At 39.1% G+C, this 25,196-nt stretch overlaps 3 protein-coding genes across 10 annotated transcripts in view; 2 read left to right on the top strand and 1 right to left on the bottom strand.

The window, feature by feature from the left end:
• Positions 1-25,196, bottom strand: part of LOC148063464 (calcium-activated potassium channel subunit beta-2-like) — a 31,777-nt gene extending 6,581 nt beyond the window's left edge. Inside the window, exons 1-3 of one of the 2 annotated variants that reach the window (XM_087811231.1) lie at positions 25,058-25,196; positions 24,930-24,970; positions 24,789-24,835 (exon numbers count right to left, since the gene is read on the bottom strand). In XM_087811231.1, the coding sequence (XP_087667357.1) occupies positions 24,789-24,820 (32 nt within the window). In that variant the 5' untranslated portion in view covers positions 24,821-24,835; positions 24,930-24,970; positions 25,058-25,196. Of the gene's footprint in view, positions 1-24,784; positions 24,836-24,929; positions 24,971-25,057 lie in introns of those variants that run through there. The other variant, XM_087811232.1, reaches the window with a different exon arrangement.
• On the top strand, positions 1,902-15,013 carry LOC148063465 (F-box-like/WD repeat-containing protein TBL1XR1). Of its 3 annotated transcripts, none has more exons than XM_087810867.1 (16): positions 1,902-1,920; positions 3,463-3,524; positions 5,125-5,228; positions 5,418-5,563; positions 5,863-6,115; positions 6,406-6,538; positions 6,990-7,131; positions 7,456-7,519; positions 7,602-7,699; positions 7,908-7,968; positions 8,573-8,694; positions 8,893-8,967; positions 9,042-9,169; positions 10,945-11,110; positions 11,185-11,286; positions 13,226-15,013. In XM_087810867.1, exons 3-16 carry the CDS (start codon positions 5,171-5,173, stop codon positions 13,250-13,252), a joined length of 1,575 nt encoding a protein of 524 aa, XP_087666993.1. In that variant the 5' UTR covers positions 1,902-1,920; positions 3,463-3,524; positions 5,125-5,170; the 3' UTR covers positions 13,253-15,013. The 3 variants fall into 3 exon arrangements, with proteins under 3 accessions (XP_087666993.1, XP_087666994.1, XP_087666992.1); XM_087810866.1 differs by lacking the exon at positions 1,902-1,920 and adding an exon at positions 2,110-2,314; XM_087810868.1 differs by lacking the exons at positions 1,902-1,920; positions 10,945-11,110; positions 11,185-11,286; positions 13,226-15,013 and adding an exon at positions 2,105-2,314 and having other exon boundaries at positions 9,042-9,173.
• Positions 16,158-20,971, top strand: LOC148063466 (lactosylceramide 1,3-N-acetyl-beta-D-glucosaminyltransferase A-like). 5 transcript variants are annotated; one of them, XM_087811804.1, is made up of 3 exons: positions 16,158-16,241; positions 17,178-17,349; positions 19,336-20,971. In XM_087811804.1, the coding sequence occupies exon 3, from the start codon at positions 19,524-19,526 to the stop codon at positions 20,679-20,681; it is 1,158 nt and encodes a 385-aa protein (XP_087667930.1). In that variant the 5' UTR covers positions 16,158-16,241; positions 17,178-17,349; positions 19,336-19,523; the 3' UTR covers positions 20,682-20,971. The 5 variants fall into 5 exon arrangements, with proteins under 5 accessions (XP_087667930.1, XP_087667932.1, XP_087667931.1 ...); XM_087811805.1 differs by lacking the exon at positions 16,158-16,241 and adding an exon at positions 16,541-16,722; XM_087811806.1 differs by lacking the exon at positions 17,178-17,349 and having other exon boundaries at positions 16,173-16,241.

The following is a 25,196-nucleotide window of genomic DNA, read 5'->3' on the forward strand; positions in this document are numbered from 1 at the left end:
TAGATGCCTAGGCTTAGACTAGCCGTGTAAAATAATTCTAAAAGATCAATCGTAACCGCTAAAGAATGTTTATTTATAGACCTCCAAATTTAGACATTACAACAAATCTACGTACATTAAGCATCTACTGGCCATCTGATAGACATCTACGGTTAGGCTTAGACGTCTTTTAAACGTCTAATTGACGGTTAAGCTTAGACGTCTTTTGAGACGACTAACCGTCAAATATACATCTAGAAGACGTCTAAGTTAAGCCATCAAATATATTCTAGAAGATGTTTAAGCTTAGCTGTCAAATATACATCTAGAAGACGTCTAAGCTTAGCCTTCAAATAAACTTCTAAAAGATGTCTACGCTTAGTCGTCAAATAGACGTTTAAATGCGTCTAAGCTTAATTAACCTTCAAATAGACGTCTAAAAGATGTCCAAGCTTAGCCGTCTAATAGACGTCTAAAAAAAAGTCCAAGCTTAACCTTTAAATAGACGTCTAAAAGACATCTAAGCTTATCCGTCACGTCTAAAAGACGTCTGATAGACGCCCAAGCTAAGACTATCTGTCTAAAAGGACAAGATAATGTAAATGTTTTGTGCTTATGGAGTTCCCAGCATGTACATAGTACAATAAACTGGTGAAATTTTTCAACAGCAGTTTTTATACATCCTCATACATTTAGGTATTTTTAAATAAATGGCCTCGTTAAACAGAGCACATAAATAAATGAAAATGAGAGTTGTGTCTCCAAGTGATGTGTATCTTATCTTATCTATCTATGTATTTAGTACCCAGAGTTTCTCACTGTATCTTTAAGTGTGAGTCTGAGATCTTGATCAGATTTCACACAACCCACTGCTTATGTCATAAAAGGCCTGATTTACTACGACCCTGTTTTCATGTATAGAATTGTGCAGGAAGTCAACAGTCTAACAGGTGAATGCTGGACCACACATTGTGAGGAATGTGCTAAGATGGTGCTACCAACCAACTCTAATTCATAAACGCCCAAACCCTTTAAAGTACAGTATATACTTTACTGAGTATTGTTTTGATTGTTTAAGCCTTGTGACCCTGGTCTGGAAAAGCGCTATTACTTACTTACTTACTTACTTACTATCTGTCTGTAAAGACATGTTTTTTAGAATCTGAATCAGAAAACTTGTATTGCCAGTGTAATAAACACAACTCTGGAATTTGTTGTAGTGGCTTTACAGAATATAAAAATGAAATAATACTATTGAGATAAACAGAGATTAATAACATATTAATTAATTAAAATGAAATTAAAATTAATTTCCATAAAATGGCATATCAATAAAAAAAAATAGCATTTAAAACGTAAGGTAATTTAATTTGACTTTAATTTATGTAGTTTTTTTTTGGGTCAAATTATCGACAAATCTGGTTACACATCTACAGAGAAAAAGGTATTTTCGCTGCTTATATCCAGGATCGTGTTCTATTGGTCCAGACCTCAAACTGGTGACCGTTTAAATACGTCACAAAACTGAAGGGAAAATAAGAAATTAATCTTTCGATGTATGATAATATTGAAGTCTTCTCAGCATTGCGTGCGAATGTGTATTTTACGAATTTGTATTTCGACCTGGAGATTACGACAAACACGTTTATCAACCGCACGATCGGTGTATTTTTATAAACGCGTTGATGACGTAAGCGTGTTGTTGACTCTCCCAGTCTGAATGGTCGAGTGAAGAATGGGGGCGGGGCGTCATTAATCCACGGCGAGTGGTGACCGGGCAGGCGAAAATGAGCAATATTGGGGGATGGGCAGAGGTTTTGTTATGACGGGGACTGGGACAAACTCTGTGAAGCCTCACTGTTCCCCTTTACTCCTAGTATTGATCTGTGCGATCAGGGGGTTTAAATCATTCCTTATATATATATTTTAACCGAAGAAGAGGTAAATCGCTGGATTATTATTTTCAAAGGATTGATCGACACGTTGACTGGTTGTACATGAGATATATCGCTTGAAAATACACACATCGTGTACAAAAGCTACGCATTAATGTAACTTTTGAAGTAAGAAACCGTGTTAAACTGGAATTCGGATGCGTTTTTTTTGTAGTTCCAGGCAGCTCATTTTTGCATGTCACGTCGCCCCCACTGTGCCGAATGTCTGAAGCCGTTGCTGGCTTCTTACCGCCTGGCTATACTTTAATATTGTAACCTAACGAGAGCTAATATTGGGCTTTTAATCGAGCCAGCGTCCCCGCCGATCGAAGAGGCATCATGGTCTGATTTAACCAGACGAGCCTTGAAACAGAAACCCCCTCGGAAAGGGTTCACTTCAAGTATGTATGAGATTATGACAACACTGTCATTAGCCTAGCATGCTAACGTTAGCACGCTAGCTAACATGTTCAAAGCTGGGCTAGAATGTCGTTATAAATACATTTTAATTCAAAGTAGCGGAAAACAGACGCTCGTGTGATTTTACTACTTAAAAAGCGTTGCATTGTGAATTGTGAAATATTGAGTTGTGTTGCTAACTGCGACCCGCAATTGATTTAACTTGAGACCGCCTTGCATGACTGACATGTGTGGCAACAACGCAACTCCGAGTGCACGAAATAGTTCAGTGATCGTGACCTTTATGACCAAAAATGATCGCAATATATGTTTATTAGTTTTGAGGCGATCAATGATGCGTGTTAAACTACTTAATACACAAATTAAGCCCAGTAGTAACACGTTACTTTTTTCTATTTTTTTAACCAACTACCTGGAAACCAATAACGAGTCCATTGTATTTGTAGTTCGTGTTTAAAAACACTTTTTTTAAAAACATTAAGTGCTAGGCGGTGACTTACTGTTAAAACAACATGTGGGCTACAAACTGTAGTCCCTCTCATTCACCGGCGTTGGGGGATGGGCAGATATCTACTACCAAACGTACAGTGTAATACTTTGTGTACTACCTTTTCAGCAATGTTGTCGTCAAATATTTCTGCCATTGGCAAAAAAACACAACATAATCTCAATGTGCTTATGTCATTCATGAACTCTACTCCAATATTGGTTTACTCTAGAGGCATTTATTAATGTCAAGTCACTTTTCTTGACAACACATTTTGACAAAATAGAAACTTATGGTTCACTAAAATAATGAGTCCGGTGTGTCATCTTCCGTTTATTGTTGGGTAATAAGCCCATAGTTCTTGATTTGTGTCCTTGAATAAGATATGGCCATGTCTAAAGGTTTGTTTGTTTTTTTTGTAACTTCTTTCTAAGAACAACTGAAATTGCGAAATAATGTCTGACCCACCATGTTTTTGTTATCTAGTTTTCGGTGATAAGAGATTTCTGCTTTGGCATGTAAACAGTCTGGATATAGTTGGATTTGTGAAAAAAAAAAAATCTTAGATCAACTGTATATTTATAAATGTTCATAGTTTTTTCATAAGTCTGACTCATAATTCTGTTTATCTCTTTGAATTAGGGGCCTGGAGTTCTTGCGGAACAACAGATCAGTGATGCATGTCTGACACTTTCATCACATGGGTAGGTGTTTCCTTTCTTCTTCAACATAGCTTAAAATGAGCTTTTTCTAACTATTAATGGTCATTTTTAATTGATTTTGGGGAGATATCTGATCATAATAAAAAAGGGGAGTACATTAGTTCTTTAACATGAAATACAATCTCTAAATTCATCAGAATTAGAAACTGCTTAAATGCCAGAAATGTAAGAAAACAATTATTTAAACAATTTCCCAAATGTGACCTCCAGAGGGATCAATAAAGTTGTATCCATCTATCTATTTGTGGCAAAGTGAAGTCCATTACATTACTTTGTTTTTAGCAACAGTGAAAGTTTCAGCTGCTCTCAGGCTAAGTGTTGACCCTTGTGTTGTCTCTGGGTCAAGGTGAACGACCTCCATCAATGCGTATGTATTTCTGGAAGCCAGGGAGGTCGTTCACCTTGACCCAGAGACAACAGAAGGGGTACCACGAACACTTGTTTTCCGGCCTCCAGGTCACCTTGATCCAGAGATAACACAAAGGTTAAGCAATAATACAGAAATTTAATATTAAAACATTAACACTTTTAATACAATTTTTAATAATAAATTCTGAATGACAGTTTTCCTTTATTTCACTGTACCAGAAATGCATTATTTATTTTTTTTGGGAGAAGTTATAAATAAATGATGGTTCCCTTCTCCTATTAGCACATGATAAACAAGTGAGTAGACGTTGTTTAAGATGAAACGTTTGTTCTAGACTTCCTCTAATCCACTTGTATTTGAACTTGATAACATCACCTCGAGCACTCTTGCGACGTTGCATGTGAGCGAGCCTGCTTCGCTGGTATGTTGATGACAATCTTTGAGCGCTTGTTGACGGATGAGTAGACGTGAAAGTATGCAAACAACCTTGGTGCTGCTTCATGGAATAAGATGACAAAGCCTATAATTATTACCAATAGATTGAGATGTATATCAAGATCTAAATCTTGTATGAAGCCAATTGCTGTCATGGTCATTTTACAGCTGTTCTACCCTCTAATTGGATCTGTGTGGCATTGATACGATATGGTTGGATTTCAGCTTACAGTGACTTTTAGAAAGTATTGACTCTAAATAGGTTTATGCCTGTTCAAATATTCAGATTGTTGATTTAGATGGTAACCGTATAAAAAGCATATTATGTAGCATAAGTTGATCACTATCGGCAAGAATATGCAGATACCTATCACGATGTATTGCAAGGCTGTAGTACAACGAACAATATATATGTTGTATCTGCAGAATTAACAGACCACATGACTCGCAGGATTCCTTTGTACCTTTAACTGGGGAGGAAGTAATGACTGCCATTTAGCGGCCGGAAGTTTATTTACAACACAACAATTAACAAAGTTCTATCTATCTATTTGCATGTTAATTTGCATTTAAACATTGAATTATTTTATATACATTTTACTGAAATATAAACCAGAAAATATAGAGCTATTTAAGTGCATCACCAGCATCTTCCTGTCTTTAGTGTTTGTCACATTTGCCAGTTTTAAGCAGAAGTATATGGTTCGCTTCCCATGTGTGTATGAAAAATGGCGTGAACGTGTCATCATCTGAAAGTTTGTTGTTGTGTTTCCGCAGGTTCCTATCGTGTGTCGACCAAATGGTTTAATCACCAGGACTAAAAATGAGCATAAGTAGTGATGAGGTTAATTTCCTGGTTTACAGATATCTTCAAGAGTCAGGTAAAGTTCCCATTCAAAGTTCCTACAACACAACAACCATACGTCAGTGTATCTCACCACATGCTATTTATAATCCCTCCACACACACACACACACACACTCACACACACTCACATGCACACACACGATTGTTGAAACGACTGCAGTGTTGAGTGTAATTAAAGCGCCCGCCTATTATTCTGGCTCCAGGGTTCTCCCACTCAGCATTCACCTTTGGCATAGAGAGCCACATTAGTCAGTCCAACATTAATGGAGCCCTGGTGCCCCCTGCTGCCCTCATCTCCATCATCCAAAAAGGCCTGCAGTACGTGGAGGCTGAAGTCAGCATCAATGAGGTTAGTCACCACCACAACGGTTTACCTTAAGTTACACTATGAATATAAATTCATTAGGTATAATGATCATCTGTATCGTATAGTATAATAAACGGGTAATTAACTGAAGCTGCTGTGTTTTTAAAGACCAAAGTGTTTCTTGTTTTTGTTTTTTTAATAATTCTGCTTATCACTGATTTTATAAAAATAAATATATATTTAATATACAAAGAAGGGCAGATTTGCTGCACAAAAGGAACGTATTTTCTAAGGTAACTCTCGACTGTTTTTTTTAATTTATTTTTTTATTGCATAAGCAGGATGGGACCTTATTTGACGGCCGGCCGATTGAGTCGCTGTCGCTCATCGACGCTGTGATGCCAGATGTGGTCCAGACCAGGCAACAGGCCTACAGGGACAAGCTGGCCCAGCAGCAGCAGCAGCAGCAGCAGCAACAGCAACAACAGCAGGCGGCAGCAGCGTGCAGTGGCAGCACCTCCGGGCTCCAGGGAGGCCCCAAGAATGGAGAGGGTGCCGCCAACGGAGAGGAGAACGGCCCTCACGGCTTGGCTAGTAAGCGATCCTCTGTTTTGAGACTTCAGTTCGGCATGTTGTGAAGCCTTTTAATGAACAGGGCTGGAGCGAAACCTGGGCCTTATAAATTGATTTAATGGTTAACCAAATAATTTGATCAGGTGAAGGAAGTGCACTTTTAAAGACCATAAAACTCAAATCAAATGCATCAATGGCTAGCCTGGGAATGTGTAAATACTTCCTGAAAGCCTGTTATCTTTCCCTTCTAGGAATGATGAAGAAATGATGCGTATAAAATACTCTGTTCTTGTTTCCCTCTCCTGCCTTAGATCACCACTCGGAGATGATGGAGGTTGACCGTGACGTGGAGATTCCCCAAAATAAAGCCATGGTTCTCCGAGGCCATGAATCTGAAGTGTTTATCTGTGCCTGGAATCCAGTTAATGACCTCTTGGCTTCTGGGTCAGTATTACAGATGTTTCAATTATATTATCATTGACATTTTATTATTAAATATTGATGTGAATACTTAGACATTTAAACCTGGGATTATGTTAAATTCTTCTTTTTACTGCTAAATATACATATCTCGTTGAAATACCAATCAATAAGCAAAATACCTATTGAAGGATACAAACAATAATTCACTTTAAACCCATTTTTTACCAATCGCTCCCTTTTTCCTGGACCTTTCCCTCATGACTTATCACAGTAAAAACCAAGGGAGTACATATTTATTTACAGTTGTTTTCTAAGCTTTGTCTTCTACACTTTTAAAACTCATCTTTGTATTTTGGGTTAAGTAAAATATGTGCATGGTGAAATTTTCTACTTCTGGCTGTTGTCAAGCTGAATATAAAGTAAAGTGTATTCTGGCATCATTTTCTGCAACTCATCCTGCTATTCCGAGCAGCTCCGGTGACTCCACGGCTCGTATCTGGAACCTGAGTGAGAATAGCACGAGTAGTTCGACCCAACTGGTCCTGAGGCACTGCATACGTGAAGGGGGACAAGACGTGCCGAGCAACAAGGACGTCACCTCACTAGACTGGAATGTAAGTATTTGTCCCTTTTTGGTGTGAAACTTGTTTTTTAAACTAGGCGGGCTGTGTTCATAATTTGGGTTTTCTAAACACTATTTTAAAGTATAAAATGATTTATATGAAACAAATCTTATTTTAAATAATATATTCACAATTTTAAAAATGCATTTGAACCTTGAATATGTTACTTATTAATGAATCTGGTTGTTAACACGTCCACTGCCAATACATTTAGGAGTTTTGCCCTAAAGGTTTAAGCCAAAATGAAGTTAAAAGCAGATTCTCCGGGGCACTTATCTATATGTACAAGGTATTGAACGTTGTTTTTATCTTCAGAGCGAAGGTTCTCTGCTCGCAACAGGCTCCTATGACGGCTTTGCTAGAATATGGACAAAAGATGGTAAGATTTTCAGTTTTTTATACAAAATATTTGTTGCTTGGTTTTTTCATTTCAACATTTATATTTAACATTTCAATCACAGGTAACTTGGCCAGTACTTTAGGCCAACACAAGGGTCCTATTTTTGCACTTAAGTGGAATAAGAAAGGAAACTTTATCCTCAGCGCTGGAGTTGATAAGGTATGTCAATTTCAATATATATATATTAAAAAAAAAAGTAGCTTTGTTTTTAGCTAATAAAAAAAGTTTTTGTCAAAATTAAACTGTGTTTTCATTCTTATTGACAAAGTAATTTGTGCATTAATATTTGATGCGATGTTTGTATTGATTTTGCGGAAGCAGTCGACGTCCATTAGTATAAATAATAGAGTTCTTATGATTCACACAGACCACAATTATATGGGACGCCCACACAGGAGAAGCTAAGCAACAGTTTCCTTTTCATTCGGGTAAGTCGTCAACACGGATGTTTGTTAGAGTTTTTAATATCGAGATTGTTCTATACACAGATTTTTTAAATGAAAAAAATCCTTTACATACTAATGTGTATAAATATGTATATTAGATGCAACTAAAATTACATCCAGCACTTCCTAATGCATAAAAATTACACTATATTATGATATTACTGTGAATACTGGTAGTAGCTCTGGAACACAAATGTGTACTTTAAAGTCAAATCTAGAGCAAAATTCTTTAAGGAGTCCTAGTTGCAAACAAATATACATTTACCTAATAGGAAGTCTGATTTTAATGTTGTCTTTACATTCTCTAAGGCTAAATTAATCTTAATTGCTATGTTAATCCTCCTTTACGCAACAAATTTATCTTAAATACTGACATTTATAGATCACCATATCAAGATATTTTCTACTTAGATTTTGAACATCCGACGGGCCACATAAAATGTCTTGGTGGGCTGGATTTGGCCCCCAGGCCTCTCGATTTAGAGGTTTAAGCTGACACTCCCATGTTCTAGTTTTTTGAGGTTACATGTTATTTGTTGATGTTTTTGCTGGCACAGTACCTGAAGCTAAACTCTCTGACCCTCAGCTCCAGCTCTGGACGTGGACTGGCAGAGCAACAACACGTTTGCGTCCTGCAGCACAGACATGTGCATTCATGTGTGTAAACTGGGCCAGGACCGACCGGTCAAGACCTTCCAGGGACACACGGTAATTTGAGACACTCGCTCATAAATGGTTTACTAAGTGTAGCGGGTCTGTGTGTCTCTTGTGTTTTCCTCCCAGCTTTCAGATTTATAAAAAATGAAAAGCTACTTGTTGTCTATGTAATCAATCCTACATATCAAATGTCAACTCTCATTGTAATGGCTTTAACAATATTTTATTGAAACTCGTCGCCTCTTACAGAACGAGGTCAACGCCATCAAGTGGGATCCGACCGGCAGCTTGCTTGCTTCCTGCTCCGATGACATGACACTCAAGGTAGGCGTTCATCCACCGATACTTCTCTGCCATGAGATAATGAATGAGTCGTAACGTTTGATTTCTTCCGAAAGATATGGAGCATGAAGCAGGACTCGTGTGTCCATGACCTCCAGGCACACAGTAAAGAAATCTACACCATCAAATGGAGTCCGACAGGCCCCGGGACCAACAACCCCAGTGCCAACCTCATGCTGGCAAGGTGAGTGTTTCCATTTAAGACAAACATCAAGTGCATCAGAAAACAAGTTCATATCACCATATCTATAAGAGAAATTTAAAAAAATACAGTCAAGACATTTGTTAACTTTCTCTTTTGGCTCCTGTTGATGCAAAGCTGAGATTTTTTATTTTAATTAAAAAAATTTATTAGACATCCCTCGAGCATGACTTGTATAGTATATCATTTTAATAAAGTGTTGTTTTGCTTTTTTAAGCATTAAATTTAAAAGTTAAATTCAACAATTTGTTTATTTAAAGGTTTAAAAAGGTTTTTTATTGAAAAATGTAATTGAATAATTGTATATTAAAGGGTTTGTTGTTTTTAAGTAATTGAATTGAAAAGTTTGATATTCTAATTATACATCTATATTATTTTTTCTAAATTCAATGTATGTTAATTTGAAGCAATTTATAAAATTTAAATAATTCAGCCAATCACGGCGGCATCTTTATGCCAACATTTTTATTTTGAATGTAAAAGGCTATGAATGAGAAAATATAGAATTTAGAAACTTTTATATTTGAATTATTGAAGTTGGAACAAACTGGAAAAAAAAGCACAAACTTTGTTAATATTTAAATTCAGTAATGTAATTATTCAAAGGAAACAAATGTATACTTTTAAATATGATTAATTAAAACTATTCAAAAAGAATGCAATGCTTATTCCAATAGAAAAATGAAAATTTCAAACATTTTACATTTTAGTGATATACTTTCCACAGTTACTCTTCTTTCAATTACAGACAAAAAAAGTCAGACATTGGCTTGAGTTGATGCTTCTTGTAGGTGTTCTTTAAGTTATTTCAGTACCTTTTGTAAAACCAAAAATGCTGCTATATTTCTAATCTCGTGCAAAAGCTGCAGAATCCCTCCAAGTGTTTAATGTTTTACCAAGATCAGAAAGAGTTGCTTCTACCGAGGCGAGAATAAGGTATGAATGTTGAGGTGAACTCAAAGTCTTAAAGCAAAAAGATAAAAAAAAACAACCAGAGGAATGAGATTTGTGGTCATCGGGGCAGAACTGAAGGAGGATTTCTTTGATAAACCAGCAGCTCCTGAAGCAAAGATCGTTCGCCTCAGACGTCAAACATGCCAGCGAAAGATTGCCGACGCAAGCTTGGCTGATTCTTGCGCCTCAGTGTGTTTATATAGCTCTAAACCTTTTTTATTTGTTAGATTCAAGATAGTTCAGCCCGGTCGGTTCTATGACTCACTCGCCGGCAAAGGCTCCTTTGTTCTGATAAATGCAGCATATTTGACTGTGTTGTGTTCGATCATCTAAAAGTTTAGGTTTGTGCAATGAAATGAAAGAAAGTTGGGAGACATTGAGCCGGAGAAGTCTGATGGGAAGGTGGAAGTGAGGTGGAGAAAAGTGATAAACAAAACTAAAATAGAATAGTGATTAAAGAAAATACAATATTGATAAAATGCAGAACACAATCTTTGTAAAATACCAAGTACAATCTTGGTAAGCTACAGTAAAATGGTAAAAATGCAATCTCAATAAAATACAAAAATACGAAACGAAAAAATCTTGACATAATGGCAATCTCGATTAAAATCATTTTTAGATTAAAAAACAAAAACAATCTTGTAGGTCTCGCAAGGATGGCCTGAACAGGGAAAGGGGACATTTGATCTGAACTGTACATTTACTATAAAGTGATTTTGAAATGAGCTCCTTGGCAAAGGTATGCCCTTTGTCCGTGCTTTGCTAGCTCAATATGTCTGACCGTGGCTCCTTCTTAACAGCGCGTCCTTCGACTCAACGGTGCGTCTGTGGGACGTGGAGAGAGGCGTGTGCATCCACACCCTGACCCGCCACCAAGAACCCGTCTACAGTGTGGCCTTCAGTCCGGACGGGAGACACCTCGCCAGCGGCTCCTTCGACAAGTGTGTCCACATCTGGAACACTCAGGTGCGAGATCACGATTTGTTAACTGAAACTAAAGGCTGCACTCTCTGACCCTTTCCGTCCTGCTTTCCAACCAGACGGGAGCTTTAGTCCACAGTTATCGGGGGACGGGAGGAATTTTTGAGGTCTGCTGGAATGCAACGGGAGACAAAGTAGGAGCTAGTGCATCAGACGGATCGGTGAGTGTTGATTTCTGACATTCAGCATGGATTAGATCACCGTCAAACGCATCATGACCTCAGTAAACTGGAACCTTCCTGCTGCCCGTTTGTTTACCGCGAGACTAGCAACGCCCAGAGCTTTTCCACTCCGTCGTGAAAACAGCGACGCATTCGAACACTCGGCCAGCAGTCCAAGCATTGCTTCGCTCAATTGAATAATCCAATTTATCAGAATGAAGTCACCAATTCCAGAGTGATGTTGCTCAACACTCTTGGCATCATTCGGGTCTAGAAGACTAGGAATTAACTTTTAACTCTTATAAATGGGTGATTTATTTGAACATGAGATAAACTTGAACACAACCATAGAACTTGGTGAGAGACATGACGAACTACACCCATATTACTTATGACTCCAGTATACAGTGAACTCCCATGATGCCTTTCCAGCCACTGCTATTTGATGACGGCTCATTGAGCGATTCTATACTGTATCTAAATTCTATTTCGCTATGTTAAAAGTAATCGACCGCTGTGATTGGTCTACTGGGCCGCAAAGCATTATGGGAGCTGTTGGATTTTCATTTATCAGGGAGGTTGTCGGAATATTACCCACGCAAAACAAGGTATTATTATATACAGTATTACATGAATACATAAAGGCTGCAGTTCCATTCGTTTACACAAGATGGAGACATTTTGAAAACTAGTGTGAGCGGTCCATCAGGTTTAGAGGTTACATGGAGGCAGAAACCTGTTCAATTGTTTAGCTCTTCTATTGTCGCAAGTGTAAGACCATGAAAGGGCTCAAATAACTCTGACTGAAACACCGAAACCAAAGAACTGAGAAACTTCTGCTAATAATGTGTGTTCGGTTTATGTCTCGTCAGAGTTCCTAAATTCTAAGTAGTTTTATTTCTTCTGTCCCTATAACCTTTTGAAGTTTAAGACCAGTGACTTATTGTGTCCTTTTTAACGTCCCAGTGATTATTGCTTCATTACAAAGGTTTAAACACGACACATAAAGGTTGTCTATGGACCTCCCAGAGCGTAGAACACATCTCTCTCTGAAATATAAACTCCAGGCCGAGATTGCTTGGATGAGCGATTCGCCTGTGATGACACACTTTTATTTTATTAGCTGAGGATGATGGAAGTGTTTAGCTGTAATGTGGTTCAGAGCATCAATGCGACGATCAAACCATTTACTTCTGAACATTATACTGGAGGATTTAGATCTTATTTAATTTGGGGTTGTAGCGATGTCACGGCCACTAAAATGAACTGAAATCTATAGAGAACAGCACAACAGTGTGTTTTAGAAGCTGTTATTTCTTTCTCAGTTTGTTTGTGCAGCAGCTGTTCAATTGCTACTTTCCCCTGTTAATATTGTTTATTTTGGAGACATATTTGTGCAGTGATGAAACTCATTTTTCTTGTTTGTCTGAAAAAACAAACAAACATTTAGCATCGTGGGGAAGTCTTTCAAGAATGTTAATACATTTAATTTCAACTTTATGTACTGAAAGGCGTCAGTTACCCTTGTTGACTTGATCTATGGCATAACTGAGCAAAATACAATTCATGTATTTATAAAAAAAATGATACAAGTTGATTATTTCATACATTTCCTTCGTGAAGTCCATCTTTAACTTCTACCCCCTTAGGATAGGATTATCCTTTTTTTGGATTCAAGTTATTGAGCTCTTACTGAAGGATTGATCCAGATTTAAACTAGAACTGGTTACATGATCCGATCGTATTTCAGATTCCTTCTCTGCATTCTGAACAACCATTTTCACGATTTGAACCGATCTGAGAACCGAAATCCAACCGGATTCCCTTTGATGAACTGGCCCAAGAAGGCACAAGATAAAAATAGATCTTAAGTTGGTGTGTGTGGAAGAGAATGTTTTGTCTTCTTCTCTGATGTTGTTCTTGTGTTCTGATCCTCCAGGTTTGTGTATTAGATCTGAGGAAATAACACTCGTTTTTTGGGGAGCCGTGGACCGACTACGAATGTGTACATAGCCAAAATGACTTGGTGTCCCTGCCTGTCCACCACACTGCTGTAGTCCCACCTGACGCCATGGCCCGCCACTCAACGCCACCCCCACCTCCCATAACATCTTTCCTGGACCAGACCGCCCCCCTAGGAAGCATTGATGTCGGACCCAACAACCAAAACCAGAACACCAGGAGTCGTTTTTCCTCCAAATTTTCTTTCTTTTTAATTAAATTCTGTTGATTATTTTTTGCGGACGTGTGCATATGGCACCTTTCGACGTTGTTGTTGTCCTGTGGACATGGCAGTTCTTAATCTGGACTCTAGTGGTCTGGTACCATGTGAGACTCGAGCCCATGTTAATCCAGGAGCTTTTTTTTTTAGAAAAAGTGTACAGTCTCTCGCTCAAAAGGTCAAATGTTTTCTACCTTTCTTGTCATTTTTTTTTAAACAAAGTATGAAAATGGCTGATTAAAACTCTCAAATTCTGATTTTTCCAGGTGTCGAAAATAGCGGTCGAAACTTGAAACTTGAAACGACTCCTGACAAATGCTTCAGTTTGACAAGTGGAGTCGTGTGACGGCAGTTGTTCACTTCCTAGCAGCCGTTCAGCATCTGATGGTGGCGTGTTGTGTGTGTGGAGGGGGGAGGACGGGGAGGGAGGTGAGGTCTTCGAGTCGTTACGGGAAAGTACACCCATAACCGCTTGCATCTGTTTTGATGGAAATGATGATTGGTCTTAATTGTGTTTGTTTCTCTTTTTATGGCTTGTTGCTAACCAATGCTAAGTGATAATCGGACTAATTGCGGCGAGATTCCCTGGCGTTTCAGACAGACGACCGGACGAGGCGTGGTCCCTGCAAGGGGGGGGGGGGGTGTTATCTCGCACCTTCGTTTCTGACATTGAAGAGTTTCCTGTGTTGTTTTTCGGCGCTAGTTGTTGCTTCTCGGAAATTGACACGCAGTAGGCATCTGCATCTACACGTGCATCTGCAGCAGATGCTTTCGCTACGATCTCAGTCGCTTTAAATGCACTGTTGATGTGTGAAGCCGCCCCCCCCCCATTTAAATTACAGTTGAGGAGTCTTTGAGAATTATAACGGGGTCCTGGGAGGGTTTCTGCACTTTAAACTTCTCTGGACAAACTTTTTTTTTTTTTTTTTTCTCTTAGGGTTTTGTGTGACTCCTTTAGGAAGTCAAATCATTCCAGGTCTGGCCTCGCAGTTACTCCGATCGGCTCCCAAAATGCACATTCTGTTTGTTTTAAAAAAGACATGTTTGTATCGACGCTAAAGGCTCCTGAAGTTTTTTGCTTTAAACGCCGTGAACCTCAAAGGCGCCGTTGGCGACGGCGTCTGGACGCGGAGCAGTGTTTTATAATGGTTTGTTATTAGAGCTTTTTACACTGCGACGTGTTTGCTATGATGATGTCATGACGACTAACATTGATTCTATCTTTGAGAGCCCACCAAGGTTTTTTGTACTCCTCGAAAAATGTTTGTAACTCTGATTTCTAGTCGCGTATTTAAAGTATAAAAAAAAAAGCAAAAAAAAAAAGCTGAATACGGACGTCTTGTGACACAGAACATGTACATACGGATTTGCGGATGTTGTGTTGTCGTCCCTCACTTGTTCTCTCTTTCTCTCTCTCTCTCTCTCACTCACATGGTTGCAGACCTGGCTGTTGTTACACAAGTCGGATCTCAAGGTTTAGAATAAAATCTATTTTGATTATATCAATGTGTTGTCCAGTTATTGAGCTGCTTTCCAACATCTTCCCGTTCTTTTCTGTGTTTTTTCTTCAAGGTTCTGTTGCAGAACTTCTGTGGCAGCATCAAGTGTAATTGTGTTTGTAATGAGGAAAACGTAAAGAACTTTATCCTCTATCAGTGAAACTGACTCACCCATAATGCACCAGATCGCTCAATTAACGCAATACTTAACTAGCAGATTGTACCTTATTAACAGAATAATCATCAATATTAAGTTTAACAAAAAGTTCACACACATTCTATATATCAACACAAAGTATAGTTTACATTTGCTGTGGTATGTTTGAATGATTTCCACGACACAGAAAGGTTTTTGGAGACTAGATTGGAATGATGAAGCGACGCACAAAACGGTCGACAACAATGGGAAAAGTGACGACACGGTGGAGGCGATTTACGACAAACTGTGAGTGTGCGGATGAACGACTCGTGCCTGATGTGCTGCTAATGCAGGATTGTACGGGAAAGGAAGAGGCTTTATTACATTACACATCACTTAGCAGAAGTCTAACTTATTTAACTAGTTGCATCTTTACATTGGTGTTACGTACGAGAGGAAGAAACGTGCGGATGGATGGATGGATGTCGCATCATAATGGCCTCTGCTTTCGTAACCTCCTGTTGGTCGAGATTTCAGACGAGGAAGAACTTTATAAAGTTATACATGGAAAAACATTGTCATGATTTGCGACTTCCTGCATCGTGGAGAAGAAGACTTCACTTTAAGGATGCCTAGCTAACGTAAGTCACATGACAGTTCTTTGTGGCACTGGATAGATGGTTTCTTTTAGTCTTTATCACTAGTTTACAGGTTTATTTTTTGAGTTAACTTTACTCAAACGAGCATTTTGACGTGTCAAGAGTCACATGCTAATGTTATCTCAGAATTTTCTTTTATTGTTTTTTTCAAAATAAAAACTAATAATCAGTACAAATTTAATAATGATTATTTCAAAAAATCTTAATGGTGTATGACTTTGCCTGCATGAGACCTTTGCCCTTGAAATAGTTTGATGATGGTTTAGTTGTCAGTCATGTCACTAAAAGCAGGCGGTGATGCTTAAAAGCATCATGACAACTCATCTAAGACACTAAAGCTAGTAAAGATTAGCTTTAAAACCTCTCATAAAAGGTCCACTTTTAGCTGACATAGATCTGTATTCTTGGAAGTGAATCAACAGACATGTCAAAAAAAGGTATGTTTATAACTCGCTCTTTTCTTGTTATCATCCTCTTGACGTTCATTTTAGCTCAGCTCTCCTGTTTTATCTTCTGTTACCTTGATGGATTATTGTCTTTATTATTATTATTATTATTATTCCTCCACCTTTCTCTTCCGAACAGTGATTAAATACATCTCATTTTAACCTAAACATTTGGTTTGACTAGATGTACGTTTGTGGTTAGTTATGTTTTTTTTTACATGTTCCATTTAGTTTAAAATCTATTAATTTATTTTTTTTAATTAAATACATATTTCTTTATTTCTGTGCAGCCCGGTAACAAAATGCTTCACAGACCCCACAACCGGTGTTTGGGGACCAGAGCTATAAAGCTTCTCTTCACTTCCACCCTCCCTGCACTCTCTTCTCCGCCTCCCTAAAAATCATTCTCCTTCCGCACATTCGCACATATTCCGTTGCTTCTACAAACTTGTGTGTGAACCCAAATGAAAAGGTAACACATACTTGTGCATTGTGTACAACCTAGTCATTCATGTTGGTTTCTGGTGAACACCCCCCCCCCCCATAGCTACTGAACCTATACACTCACCCTTCACTCATGGTAGAGCGGGAGGGGGAGAGGGAGGGAGGGAGGAGGGAGGGAGGAGGGACACCATGACAATTAACTCACTCGTACTCAGACACTCGCACTGAGGGAAGGAAGGAAAGCACTAACCTGGTGACACTGACTCTGGATCAATGCTGTCCATTCTGAACAATATCTGGCCTCTGTCTGCTGACGGAGAAACCACCAGCAACTTGAGGCCAAGAGCCTGCAGCTGCTGGACTCGTGGAGCTGCTGGACGCTTCTCTGTTTTCACTTCTATTTTTACTCAGTGAGACTTGAGGAAGGGAGACAAAAGTTTCAGTAAGTGTTTTATATTCTCTTCTGTGTTTGCTCTCCGCCAGTGTCAAATAGCAGAGCTGGATCCACCCAGAGACAACAGACTCACTTCTCCTCAAGGCTCTTTTCAACTTCATCTACAAAAAATGAGTCGTATTTCATTAGTCGGAACTTTTTTCACCTGGTGTTCTTGTGGGCGTGAACGCACCTGTAGCAAACGGTAATGGTCTGATTATGGTAAGTGGTAGATTTCTAGAATTGTTTACGTAAATCTTAAAATGTGATCTAGTTGTTAAAGGCTATATTAAGAGTGAATCTGTGTTATTGTTATTTACACAATGATGCTTGTTTTTTAAAATATCTTTGTCCAGAGTGATTTATCTTTGTAGACGCAACAAAACTTAAATGACTCAAAATACAATGTAAATGGTTATGAAGGATTCTTTTGTAAAATACAAAAAAAGGATCAACAAAAGTATAAGTTCAGCTCTAAACTCCTTAAATCCTCCAGTAAATAGAGGTTTGTGTATTTATTTTAGCAAAATTTGAAAAGAACAAAGTACTATGTCAATATATTTGTATTCATTTTTTACAATTGATCATTTATCTTTCCAGTCCCATAATGACAAATACGCACATCGTTTGAGTTAATGTTTAAAAACATTTAACTTTTGTTCTATTATATAATTATCCCCAATTTGTTATTAGTAATCAAGTTAAGCATCAATCACATACTTGCCTGCTTGAGACATTTGCCCTTGATGATGTCATTTGTTGTCTGTGATGTCATTAAGAACAGGTAACTCATCAAAAGACACTAAAGCGTCTAAAAATAATCTTTACATTTCTCATAAAAGGTACATTTTCGGCTAGCAAACATCTGTATTTCTGTAGGTGAATAAACATGTCATAAAAAACGGGTATGTTTATAACTCGCTCTTTAGACTTCCCACACTTTCCTTGTTAACTTCTCATAGGTCTTGACCTAAATAACATTTGGTTGCTTGGTGACGGCTGATATTTTGTAGTTATTGGGTTAGTTATTGTTATATTGTTTTTTGTTTTTTCATTCAGTTTAAAATATGCACACTGATTATTACAACGTTGTTTTGTCTCTTTATTTCACTGAAGTTCCATCCCCCCCACCGTTTTTTGTAAAGGAAAAGTAATATTGAAACCCAAACTTGACTCACTCACATGTTTTAAATGTAACATTTTCCTCTCCCAGATGAAGTAAGTCTCCCATCATGACCATGTCTTCAAGTAATTACTTTATAAAGTTCTCCCCCGTCTGAAATCTCGTCAAACGAGAGGTTACGAGAGCCGAGTCCATTATGACGTAATAATGTCTTCGCTCCTCCCCCAGCCAGCTGTAATCACGCCCCGCTTTGTTTATACAACATGTACCATAGAGGTGGAGACTTCTGGGATTGATGACACGTGGTGACAAACCTTGATGTTTGACCAATCACAGCAGAGTGGGTGTGGTTATGGTAAACAATATTTGATCTCTAGACACAGGATGTGTTTTCAGAGGGCGGGGCTTAGGTACATTTTCTATATTTGAATCAAAAAAGAGTTTTGTACAAACAATCGACAGAGAATTTATTGTGGTCATGATCAACAGGCTCACTCACTTTCTGTGTCACAATCACAATTGTCTCTTTCCTTAAGGGAAGTCGTGTCTGTTTCCAATGCACAGCTTCATTATAGCGTGAACTCCAGTGCCGGCGACCCCCATTAGGCACAAGCCACCCAGCAGTGATTTAGAAGCTCTCAGAGTGTGATGGGAGTCCCAGGCCACAGGCCCATCATGATCTCCCCCTGCTTTTAGCTCATTCCTGCTCGGAAGCTCGCTATTCTTGTCCCGCATTGTACGCGAGCCTTTTTTTTCTGACTCTGTCTATTGTGTCTCAATGGTTTCTCTGACCCTCAGCGGTTTCACAGCGTGGGGAGTAAAACCCCTCCATTATTGACACTGCTGCGCTGGCTTTTGTATTCAGCATCACCGGCCTTCATGAGCGCCACCTTTTTAATATTTTCATAACTGGTCTAGATGAAAATGGGGGATGCATTTCATAACTAGGATGTTACCCAACTTTGCTTGAAAATAGCTGCACTTCCACATTTATCTATTGGGCAAGTGCGTTTTTCAACATCTTTTGAAACCTGCAAGTGTAACGTCAACGTTTCTTAACCACAGCCCTTTGTGTCCTGATTCAGGTGCAGATGACAGTCCTTGTTGAGTGCCGGTCTTCCAGGTAACTCGGCGACTCACACCTTCTCGATGTCACCATCTGAACGCCATGACTGGATGACCAAAAAAGCAGTTGGAAGAACACTGGAAAGCTCCGCACACACTCCACCACCACTACCAAATAGCAGTCCACCGCCAGAGGAAGCCCGAGCAGATGACCTCGACCATGTTTTTCAATCTCCGTCGAATTAAAAAATGGCATCTGATCAAGCTGTTGGCAACGTTCCTGCTGCTGTCAGTATTGATGGTCTTCTGGGACCAAAACGTACTGAGCCACATCAAGTCCTACTCATACCGCTACATAGGCAACAGCTTTACGAGTATTAACCAGAGCCTCACCATATCCAGAGACCAGGCCAGGAGTTTTAGCAACTACCACTACCTGCTGAACCACCCGGATAAGTGCAAGGAGGATGTCCTCCTCCTTCTCTTTGTCAAATCAGCTCCTGGAAATATAAAGAGGCGCCACACCATCAGGACCACTTGGGGAAATGAGGCCTTCATCCAGAACACTCTGGGAGCGACAGTGAAAATCTTGTTTGCACTAGGAGCACCACCTAAAAACGACCAACCCTCCTGGAGCAGGAGAAGCGGCGCGTTTATTCAGAGGCAGCTCAGCCAGGAAGACACTCTGTTTGGCGACTTAATCCAACAGGATTTTCTGGACTCCTTCTGCAACTTGACCCTCAAGTTGATCCTGCAGTTCCGATGGAAGCACAGCTTCTGTCCTCACGCTCGCTTCTTCATGACTGCGGACGACGACATTTTCGTCCACATGCCGAACCTGATCGAGTATCTGCAGGACATGGACAGCAAACGTGTCAAAGACTTCTGGGTGGGTCACGTCCACAAAGGTGCTCCGCCGATCCGCAGCAAGGATAGCAAGTACTACGTTTCCTACGAGATATACTCGTGGAATGTGTATCCCGACTACACGGCTGGAGCTGGATACATAGTTTCTGGGGACGTCGCTGAAGGAATCTACCAAGCCATGCTGACCTTGAATGCGTCGCTTCCCATTGATGATGTTTTCATGGGAATTTGCGCCAACGCAATCGGCGTGTCGCCACAGGATCACGTTTATTTCTCAGGGGAGGGAACGACGCTGTACCACATGTGTCTCTACAACCAGATGATTACCTCGCACAGTCACGACGATAATCTCTTCGATCTGTGGAAGGAGGCAACCGACCCCCAGGTGAAGGTGAAAACATCTGGAACCATCAGCAAGATCTACTGCACTATGGTGAAGTTTTCACTTCTCTGTACGGCCAGAATGCAGACGTACTCCTGCTGGGCAGCATTTATTTAAGCATGTGAGAAGGTAAAGCTCAACAGTCGCTCCTGATGCCGTTTCAAACACTCATTAACATGTGCTTTTTCTGTCAAGAGATCTGTATTTGTCAGTTTTTTTTAAGGATTGAACTACAACAAAATATTCCACAAACAACTGATTTCTTTGGTTCTTTTGGTCCAAATATTTCGCATCTCACCCAAGTGTCAGATCTAAAACTGTTTTGGCCATGAAGTGAGAGATTCCACACCCTCTGGTTAACTGTGAGTTTCGATGTCTAATGACAATAAAAATGCTTTCAAAAACAAGTAGGGTTTTTTGGCCATGTTTTTAAATTGTCATTTACAGTCTTATTAGTTATTTGTGAGCAACTGGTAGTACCATTGATATGAAATGAGTGTGATTCAGTAGTAAGAACCTCTATATTCATCCATCTGTTAGCAAAACAGTGAATCTAAAGTAAAACTTTGAGGAAAAAGGAAGGATTTTTGAGACAGAAGGCCGTCAAGCCGGCTGACCTGGGAAGATAAATGCTAGCAGAACACCAATTCCAACACGGTTCCTAACAAACGTCGGTTCTCTCGACAAGAGACCTGGTTAAACAACGTTGTGTCAGACTTAGCATTCCAGATGAATGGTCTACAACTTCTCAGACGTTTAACCACTTCAGGACTTTTGAATCTGTAACAAAATTGTAATCACTGAACAAAGTCCTGTTTGTTTAAACTCACTGCAGGCGTGAAAATATGCTGTAAACTAAGAATGCTTTCAAAAATAGAAGTGTTGAACTTATTTTCATCAATTAACAAAATGCAGTGAATGAACAGAAGATAAATGTCAATCAAATCAATATTTGGTGTGACCACCCCAGCCTTCAAAACATTTTTTTGGGCCAATCATACGCCTCCCTGATGGTATGGCATGATGGATTAGTATCTGCCTGTATTTCTCAGTATTGAGGAAACCATTAATCCTGACCAAACCTCCAACTCCATTTGCAGAAATTCAGCCCTAGACTTGCAAGGAACCTCCACCATGTTTCACTGCCTGAAGACACTCATTATTGTACGGCTCTCCAGCCCTTTAGCGAACAAACTGCCTTCTTCTTCAGCCCAATATTTCAAATTTTGATTCATCAATCAAGAGCACCTGCTGCCATTTTTCTACACCTCAGTTCCTATGCTTTCGTAGTTGAGTCGCTTGGCCTTGTTTCCATGTCGGAGGAATGGCTTTTTGGCTGCAACTCTTCCATGAAGACACTTCTGGCCAGACTTCTCCCGACAGTAGATGGTGTACTGGGTCCCACTTCTGCCAGTTCTGAGGTGATGGCACATCTTCCGATTTCGAAGGGAAATAAGCTTCATGTGCCTTTATATCTTCTGCAGTTTCCATGGCCGACCACTGCCATTTACATCAGTAAACTGGTAGCAGTAAATAAGAAAAACCCCAAAGTTTTGTTTGACACAATTAATTCACTCGTGTCTCCTGCTCCTCAAATCACGCCCGTCTTCTGTGAAGCTGACGGCAATGCATTGTTGAGATTTTTCATTGACAAAATTAAATTGATCAAAGAGAAAATCTCTCCCCCTTTGTTTGAAACCCCTACTGTCTCTGAGCCCCTCTCCTCCTCTTGGTCCTCCTTCACTGCTGTATCTTTGGGTGATATTTCAGCACTAGTGAACAAGCCTCCTCTTGCTCAGATGACGTCCTTCCTTGTGTTAGAATGGTTCTCATCTTACCTTTCTGGGCGCAGTTTTAGTGTATCTGCCAATCAAATGAGGTCTGAATCGGCAGATCTGTTGTGTGGAGTCCCTCAAGGTTCTGTTCTGGGTCCTTTATTGTTTTTGCTGTACTTGATTCCCCTCTGTAAAATCATTCAGAGATTTCCTGATGTTTCTGATCACATTTTTGCTGATGACATCCAGCTCTACTGCTCTTTTGATCCAACTGAGCCCCAGAGGCTGAACAGCTTAGTCAATTGTTTGCTAGAAATCAAACAATGGCTTTTTTAAGCTCCTACACAGCTGTATCTTTGTTCACTTAATGACTGTGTTTCAACCTACTAGAATCCTACAAAAACCCTGACTTTGTGCAAATGTACCTTTAAGAATTGAAGCTGGTTTGAGGGCAAAGGGTAGTAACTATAAATATTGATTCCATTTTTTTTTTTATTCAATCACTTTGCATTTTGTAAATTGATAAAAATAAACAATTATTATTTATATTTTTGAAAGCATTCTTAGTTTACAGCCTTTTTTCACACCTGCAACTTTTGCACAGTAATCAATATATATATCTTTTTTTTATAGTTTAAACGAACAGGACTTTGTTCAGAGATTAACATTTAGTTACAGGTTCAAAAAGGTTCAAAAGTCCTGAAGTTTAGACCCGAGTAGTGTACCTAATATTATTACCCACAGTAATTTGATTGATTCGTCATCTAAAAAGTTGTATTCCTTTCATATATAAATATATATTGGCTCAGTAACAAATATACATAATTTCTTAACATCATGTAACAGTGAAATGAAAGCATATGAAAATGATGGATCCATTCATGTACCGTCGCTTTGTCTCTTTGGAATCATTGTCCTCTAAATCTGTTCTCATTTTTCAACTGTGTCAACATTTTTGATTCAAGCGTCAGCAACCAATAACCACAGAGCAGACTAGAATATACCATCCTGTTATTATTTCTACCAAGCTCTTGTACCAAAATCCTTGAGACTCAAAGACCATCCTCCCCTCACTCATGAACAAGACCACCGGGGGAAAGAGATCATCTCCAACCAGTTGAATTAAGAATTGAAGGTCTTCATGAAGCCGGCAGGACCACACATCTGCAGTACCCGACATTCTTGAGGTCACCGAACCGATCTGGTGGAGCAGAATCTCTCTCTGGAAACCAGAAATGTGGACCAGACTCTGGCACCAGTCATTTGGAAACCAGATGTCTCGTTTCCCTTTCCTTGTACAGTAGCAGCAGAGCTGATTCTTTCACATTCACACGAGCTGAGTCAGCTTGAAGGCTCATAAAAATCATCACTTTTCTCAGGGAGCTGTATTTCCCAAATTAGGGTTTAAAATTGTTCCAAAAATGACTATTTTTCTCCAGTGACTAAGCGGAGTTTCCGTACACAATGAAAAACACATTCTCAGCAACAGACGTTTTTATATATCCTGCCGTTTCAGTCTAAATAAACCAGACGTGTTTGCTGAGAACTTTTCTCTGCTGCGGTGGGAACCATCTTGACATGTTTCTGGCCAAAAATACTGCTCTTCTGACACACACACACATTTATATACACACTGCTTATGGAAGCTCTGATGCCTTTTTATTAGCACAACACTCAAGTGTTAGTAGACACTCGCACATGTGTATTATTGTGTTGACTGAAGGATTCAAACTGTTTATTTATGTCACCTCTTCCACTGTAATGGTCGCTGGATTAGTTGGACTCCAAACATCTGCCGTGTTGCCGTGGCAACATGAATACAAAATCTCCCCCCCCCAACTTCTTAGTGAAGACAAGCTTCTGTTCATCACTTGCTTTATTCAAACGCAAACATTAATCCCTGACTATGACAAACATTCTCATTAATTGTTAATTAACTCTATTGAAATTGAAAATTAAATATGTATGTCCGGGATGTCTCCTGCCTCTTGCACCATGAAGCTGATATGAGCTGCCACTTCCCAAAAGATGAAAAAATAATCATTTAAATACCCCAGGTGTTTCCTAGCACTAAAATGTTGGACTATAACAACTAGATTTATTTAACAATGACATGTTTGTAAAGTGTTTTCTCTCATAACAACTAGATAAGCACTAAGCGACCTCCACCAAAAGAGCTCATTTAATATGATTTTAATTAAAAACAATAAAGGAAACAACAATCATTATTTAGAAATTCTGTTGGTTTACCTCAAAAATGACAATTCCCCATAGGGAATCAAACACTGGGTGTGAATGCACATTGTCTCAACTACTACTACACAACGTTTTATGTGACAGTTTACCATTCCACTTAAATAAGATACTGATCTCCTTTTTATTAATTAAATAATGGATTATAGAGGATTTTCTTTTAATTATATGACGTACAAGGATGATATTGACCTACTTGATCCTCTGAGGTGTTGTCTCTTCCTGCATCCATTCGTCCCGACTCTGATACAAAAGAAAAAAATAAATACTGGTATAATGTTATCTCATAATAAATACCAACACATTTTATCATTGTGACTTTTTGTAGCACACCCACCTGTCACTCAAGTGCTGCCATCACTTGGTAGCTGTTTTGAGCTTAAATTTGAAAGACAATTACACAAGTTAGTTTCAAATGACACTGAAATGAGAGTCAATAATTAAAAAAAGATTGTTCCAACTTACTTTATTAGAAAGATGTTTGTTTTTTCCACTAGCCAGCGTTAGCTTCAAATGCTAATAATTACATTAGCGACTTGCTAGCAAGAGAAGCAACAAGACATTTATGTCCGCTCAACATCAATAGATATGGACAAAAGATGTC

This window comes from Callionymus lyra, chromosome 16 (assembly GCF_982586985.1).
Source record: "Callionymus lyra chromosome 16, fCalLyr1.hap1.1, whole genome shotgun sequence".
NCBI classification, from domain to species: Eukaryota; Metazoa; Chordata; class Actinopteri; order Syngnathiformes; family Callionymidae; genus Callionymus; species Callionymus lyra.